The 7,303-nt window shown below is 37.1% G+C and overlaps 1 protein-coding gene across 1 annotated transcript; it reads right to left on the bottom strand.

The window, feature by feature from the left end:
- Nucleotides 1-4,902: 4,902 nt before the first annotated feature.
- LOC102024617 (olfactory receptor 11H6-like) lies at nucleotides 4,903-5,871 on the bottom strand. Its single transcript, XM_005412138.2, has one exon. The coding sequence runs from the start codon at nucleotides 5,869-5,871 to the stop codon at nucleotides 4,903-4,905; it is 969 nt and encodes a 322-aa protein (XP_005412195.2).
- Nucleotides 5,872-7,303: the final 1,432 nt, after the last annotated feature.

Here is a 7,303-nt window from a genome sequence, read left to right as displayed (position 1 = left end):
CACTCTACCACATCAGAATACACATTTTTCTCAGTTGCACATGGGTCTTTCTCTAAAATAGACCATATTCTCTCCCATAGAGAATACCCTCCAAGATGCAAGAGAATTGAAATTATTCTATGCATATTATCTGACCACAGTGCAATGAAATTGGAAATTAATGACAAAAGGAACTCCAAAAACTCCATAAACACTTGGAAATTAAATAACAACCTCCTGAACAACCAATGGGTCACAGAAGAAATTCAACAGGAAATTTAAAAATACCTACAAACAAATGAAAATGTAAATACCACTTACTGAAATATTTGGGATGCAATGAAAGCAATCCTCAGAGAGAAATTTATAGTGGTGAATTCACACATAAGGAAAACAGAAAGAGAACAAATAAGTAGCCTAATGCCACATCTTAAACTTTCAGGAAAAGAAAAACAAGTCAGGCCCAAAGCCCAAAGAAGGGAGGAGATTATAAGGATTAGGGAAGAAATTAATGCAACTGAGAGAAAGAAAACCCTCCAAAAAAATAAATGAATCAAAGAGTTGGTTCTTTGAAAGAATAAATAAAATTGATGAACCCCTAGCCAACCTTATCAATAAAAGGAAGGAAAGAACACAGATTCATGCAACAAGGAATGAAAAGGATGAAATTACCACAGATTCCACAGAAACTCAGAAGAGTATAAATACCTACTTTGAAAATCTTTACTTCCATAGGATGGAAAAGTGAGAAGAAATGGGCAGATTCTTAGACATGTACGAATTACCAAGGTTGAGTTAAAAGATATCAAATTCCTGAACAACCCAATATCAATTAATGAGATTGAAAATGTGATTAAAAACCTACTGACAAAGAAAAGCCCAAGCCCTGATGGATTCACAGCAGAATTTTAGAAGAAATTTAGAGAAGATATAATACCAACACTCCTCAAACTCTTCAATGAAATTGAAAAAGAGGCAATTACATTTGTATTTGTAAAAGATCCAAACCAAGAAAGAGAGCTACATTTACAGCTGCATAAATACAGCTGCATCTGTATTTATTAGCTCCCTAATAAATACAGATGCAAAGATACTCAACATCTTCGCCGAGAAAGACCCAATCAAGAAAGAGAACTACAGACCAATCTCCCTAATGAGTATAGATGCAAAGATACTCAATAAAATACTAGCAAATAGAATGCAGCAAATCATCAAGAAAATCGTACACCATGACCAAGTTGGATTCATTGCAGGAATGCAGGAATGGCTCAATATTTACAAATCAATTAATGTTGTACATCATATAAATGGAGACAAAGAGAAAAATCATATGATCATCTCAATAGATGCAGAAAAAGCTCTCAACAAAGTCCAACATGCATTCATGATAAAAACTCTAAGAAAGTAGGAATAGATGGTTGTTACCTCAACCTGATCAAAGCTATCTATGACAAACTAATAGCCAACATCATACTAAATGGACAAAAACTGAAAGCTTTAACTTTAATCAGGAACAAGACAAGGATGTTCGCTGTCACCACTCCTGTTCAACATAGGCCTGGAAGCATTAGCCAGAGCCATTAGACAAGAGAGAGAAATATAACAAATAAGGATAGGAAAGGAAGAAGTAAAACTATTACTATTTGCACATGACATGATACTTCACATGGAAGACCTGAAAAACTCCGCAAGAATACTCCTTGAATTAATCAACAAATTCAACAGCATAGCTGGATACAAAGTCAATACCCAAAAATCAATAGCATTCCTATACACAAACAACAAACAGACTGAGAGAGAAATTAAGGTAACCATACTTTTCACAATAGCATTCAAGAAATAGAAATATTTAAGTATCAATCTAACAAAAGAAGTAAAAGATCTTTTCAATGAAAACTACAGTACTTTGAAAAAAAGAGATCGAAGAGAATCTCAATAAAAGGAAGAGTATCCCTTGCTCATGGATAGGAAAAGCCAATACTGTGAAAATGGCCATAGTACCAAAATTATTGTACAGATTCAATGCAATTCCCATTAAACTACCACTAGCATACCTCACAGATCTAGAGAAAATATTCCTAAAATTCATCCTGAACCAGAAGAGACTCAGAATAGCACAAGCAATCCTGGGCAACAAGGACAAGTCACATGGAATCACTATCCCTGACCTGAAATTATAGTACAAAGCCAGTGTAATGAAATCAATATGGTACTGGCTATAAAACAGACTGGAAGATCAGTGGAACAAGTTGGAGGACACAGACACAATCACAAACACACTGAGCCACATAATCTTTGATAAAGGGGCCAAACTCACTGAAGAACGATAGCCTCTTTAATAAATGGTGGTGGAAAAATTGGCTTGCCCCCTGCCAAAGACTGAAAATAGACCCAAGTCTATCACTGTGCACCAAACTCTAGTCAAAATGGATCACAGATCTCAGTATTAAAATAGAAACACTAAATGTATTGGGAGAGAAAGTAGAAAAAAACCTTGAAGACAGAGGGGTAAGTAGAGAGTTCATGAACAAAAAGCAAACTTCCTGTGAAATACTTCAAAGAATCAACAACTGGGATCTTATCCTACTGATAAGTTTCTGCACAGATAAAGAAATCACCAGCAGAGTAAAAAGAAAACCCACAAACTTGGAAAAATTTTAGCTGACTGTCCCTCAGACAAAGAGCTTCTATCTAGAACATATAAAGAGTTAAGAAACATCAGCCTCCCCCAATCCAAAGATGCAATCTAAAAATGGGCAGGTGAGATGAATACACACTTCTCAGATAAAGAAATATAAATGAGAAATAAATACATGAGAAAACGTTCAACATCATTAGTCATTCAAGAAATGCAAATTAAAACAACATTGAGATTTCATCTCACCTCAGTAAGAATGGCTAGCATTAAGATATCAACCAATAACAAATGCTGGTGAGGCTGTGGAGAAATAGGAACCTTTCTCCACTGCTGGTGGGAATGCAGACTGGTGAAACCACTGTGGAAATCAGTTTGAAGATTCCTCAGCAAACTAGGTCTAGAGGTCCCATTCAACCCAGCTATTCCCCCTCTGGATATTTTCCCAGAAGATCTCAAAACATCATATCACAGAGATATATGTGCACCCACGTTCATAGTGGTGCAATGTGTAATTACTAAAATGTGGAAGCAACACAAATGTCCATCCACTGAAGATTGGAGTAAAAAATTACGGTACTTTTATATAATGGAATATTACTCAGCTACAAAGAAGGATAAACTCGAGGCTTTTATAGGCAAATGGTCACAACTAGAGACCATACTCCTCAGTGTAGTAAATCAGACCTGCGTGTGTAAGAATCATATTGTATCACTACTGTAAGACCTGAAAGAGTGAATAAAATATCAGAGATATGATAGACATTGTGAAACAGTTGGAAAATGCTCAAAATAAAGGGCAATTGGGGTGTGGAAAAAGAGAAGAGAAAGATGGGAAATTATATATGTATGTATATACAGGTTAGCTTACATAGTTGTACTACTGTCATCTATTGCTCTACAGAAAGGAACAGTTAATGATTACTTGTTTGATCAATCTTGTATGTCTCTATTTTTTTCTTGAGAAACTACTTTGAAGATATCAATAAGTAATACAACAACCATTGTTAATTTCCTATTATTTTTATTTTAAAAATAAAAGGAGGAAAATATTAACAGACAGACAACATTTTACAAAATAGCAAAGGAACATTACAGACAGTTCGTAGTTACAAACAGAGTGGTAGGGAATTAACAATGCTTGTTGTATTACATATTGATATCTTTGAAGTGGTTTCTCATGAAAACAGATATAAACATACAAAGATGATCAACCAAGGCCTCACTGACAGTTTCTTTCAGCAAAGAAATACAAGACAGTAGAACAGCCATGTTCACTATCCTGCACATACATACATACATACATACAAACTTTCTCCTTCTTTCCTTTCTCTTTTCCCATATCCCAGTTTCCCTTTACCTTTGAGTGCTTTCCTATCAAAGAAAACCCACAAACTTGGAAAAAATTTTAGCTGATTGTCCCTCAGACAGAGGACTTCTATCTAGAACATATAAAGAATTAAAAAATATCAGCCCTTCCACATTCAAAGACCCAATCCAAAAATGGGCAGCTGAGATGAATACACATTTCTCAGACAAGGAGATACAAATGGCAAATAAATATACGAGAAAATGTTCAACATCATTAGTCTTTTGAGAAATGCAAATTAAAACAACATTGAGATTCCACCTTATCCCAGTAAGAATGGCTAGCATTAAGAAATCAACCAATAACAAATGCTGGCGAGGCTGTGGAGAAATAGGAACCCTTCTCCACTGCTGGTGTGAATACAGACTGGTGAAACCACTGTGGAAATCAGTTTGGAGATTCCTCAGAAAACTAGGTCTAGAGGTCCCATTCAACCCAGCTGTTCCCCTTCTGGGTATTTTCCCAGAAGATCTAAAAACATCATATCACAGTGATGTATGTGCACCTATGTTCATAGCAGCACAATGTGTAATTGCTAAAATGTGGAAGCAACCCAGATGTGCATCCACTGAGGATTGGATAAGAAAATTGTGGTACTTTTATATAATGGAATATTACTCAGCTGTAAAGAAAGATAAACTCGAGGCTTTTATAGGTAAATGGCCACAACTAGAGACCATACTCATAAGTGAAATAAATCAAACATACATGTGCAAGCACTGCATTGTTTCTCTAGTGTAAAACCTGAAAGAGTTAATTTAATCTAGGAGATATGATAGAATTTCTTACAACTTTGTCTATAATTCTGTTTTATTTGTATTGCTGTTATGCTATTTTGTAAGTGGATGTCTGTTTGATAATATTTTTTCTTTTATTTTTTAAAATAAAATAAAAAAGAATAATGATGGAAAAATATATATCATTTGTCTGCATTTTTAGAAAGTTGTTTTGATGGTTCTCCCAGGACTTTTTTCAGTGCATCTTTCATGTCTTTGTTCCGGAGACTGTAGATCAGAGGATTAAAGAATGGAGTCGCCATGCAATAGAACAGTGTCACAAACTTCTGTGTCCCAGGATGGCTCCTAGACCCGGGGCTCACATACATCACCATGACTGAGCCATAGAACAGGGAAACTACCAAAAAGTGGGAAGCACATGTAGAGAAAGCTTTGCTCCTGCCTGAGCCAACTGGTACTCTCAATACAGCTTGCAGAACTAAGGTGTAAGACCCAAGAATGTAGAGAAAGGTGATGAAAATGATGAGTGAGCTCACAGTAGCACAAGTTAGAGTAGTTTTAGGAACTGGCAAACAAGACAGTGCCAGCAAAGGTCCAAGATCACAGAAAAAATGGTCAATGATGTTAGGACCACAGAAGGGGACCTGGGACATCAGAACTGCAGGTATCAGAATGGACAGAAAGCCACCAGCCCAGCATAAGAGTACCAAGCGGGCACACAGGTGGTGAGTCATGACTGTAGGGTAATGCAGAGGTCGACAGATGGCAAGGAACCTATCGAAGGCCATTGCAGACAGAAAGTAGCCCTCTGCAGCACACAGAGAGAAGAAGAAGTAGAATTGGAGCAGGCAGCCAGCATAGGAGATGCTCTTGGTCTGGGAGATGAGGTTGGCCAACATTTTGGGCACATCAGAGCTGACATAGCAGATTTCCAGGAAGGAGAAGTTGGCCAGGAGAATATACATGGGTGTGTGGAGCTTCGGGCTGGACCACACTGCCAAGATGATGGATGTGTTCCCCATGAGGGTCAGGAGATAGATGAGGGAGAAGATGACAGAGAGGAGGATCTGGATTTCTCTGCGGCAGGGGAAACCCAGGAGAATGAAGTGATTCACAGACCCAGAGATATTATTGGCTTCTCTGGTATCCATTCTTCCGATCTTAGGAAAGAAATAAACATTAGTCATTTTCTCTCCTTTGAAAGTTACATTTCTTTCTTCTGACTCCTAGACATCCTTTTCATGTACTTTGATGAGCAATAAATGAAAGGTTCCAAATTCACTCGTTTACCAATGGTCTGGATTAGTCCAATGAGATCAGGGTTTGAGGAAGAACCTGGCTCAGCATGTTACTATGTGCTCCTGTGATCTCCCCCTACTCTATCAATCTAAGTATTTTAGAGTGTAGATTTTACTGACATCACATATTGTAGAAGCTGAATGACTACTGGTGATTAAGTTCATTCTACTTTGGTGTATAATTTCATAATTTACACACTTGTATTAAATAACCTAATACTTTCTTTTAGTTGTGAAGAAAATTTTGTTAGTATTTTGAAAAATTCTCAGTAAAATCACAGGTTAAATATAATCTAAAATCTAATTAGGTCACTATAAAAACAGCATCTTATTATGTTGTATGTAACATAATATTTTTAGGGGACCTGTCTAGGATAGCGACTGAAACTTGGTACTGAGGACCCTGCCATGGATCCATGCTAGCTCATGCATATTAGCTTCTAATGACTGGTGCTTAACTTGTGCCTGCTGGGAAACATGAATTTGACATGGAATAAAAGGACTCCAGTTGGCTTCACTCCTTTGCTGAGATGCTGGCCTTCTAGTAGGAACATCTGTCTCTTAGCTCAAAGATTCCTCATCTTGATTACTGCACTGGTACTGAATTGTCTTATAAAATAATAAAGTAAAAAATAAGAAAGAAATAGGAGCACATATTTAACATCAGTATAGAGTATCTGAAAGAATTTCCAGAATTAGCAAGATCTATTTCCTTCTAACACAACAACTAAAATCTGAGGTTAGACTGATCTGAAGTTTTCCGGGCTTTGGTGGAAGAAATAGGCCTAAAACCTGACAATGCAGTGACCGAGCCTTCCTCTCAGGCCTTTCCTCAAGTCTCTGCTGTCAGGACCCTCAGGTTTTCTGTCAGGTCAGATGGTTACAAAAGTATCCCTTGCTTATATTGGTTGTTACCATCAGCTGCCAAATTGTGGTAAAATATTCTTGTGTTCCCTCAGAGAGACTGAACAAGCAACACGGAGTGGCAGATTGGCAAGTGAAACTGTATCAAAAACCAGATTAAATAACCCTAAGTTATTGCAGGCTGATCAGGCCCACAATCTCCCAACCCAATGAACAGTGAATGCTTAAATAAATGAGACAATGGAAATGATTTTAGGGCTCCAGAAGGAACTAACTCTCTTACAGATTTGATATTCTGAGTTAGCCAAAGACTTCTCTGGGCAGCCCATATTTATTTGGTTTTCAAACAAAGGAGGATACTCAAGAAAACACGGGAATCTAGCAGGACCTTGGGAAATATTTTCCCAAGTAGTAAATTATG

This window comes from Chinchilla lanigera, unplaced genomic scaffold (genome assembly GCF_000276665.1).
Source record: "Chinchilla lanigera isolate Chin_1 unplaced genomic scaffold, ChiLan1.0 scaffold00149, whole genome shotgun sequence".
Lineage (NCBI taxonomy): Eukaryota > Metazoa > Chordata > Mammalia > Rodentia > Chinchillidae > Chinchilla > Chinchilla lanigera.
Note: the sequence above shows the minus strand (reverse complement) of the source record. Positions and strands in the feature narration are given on the sequence as shown.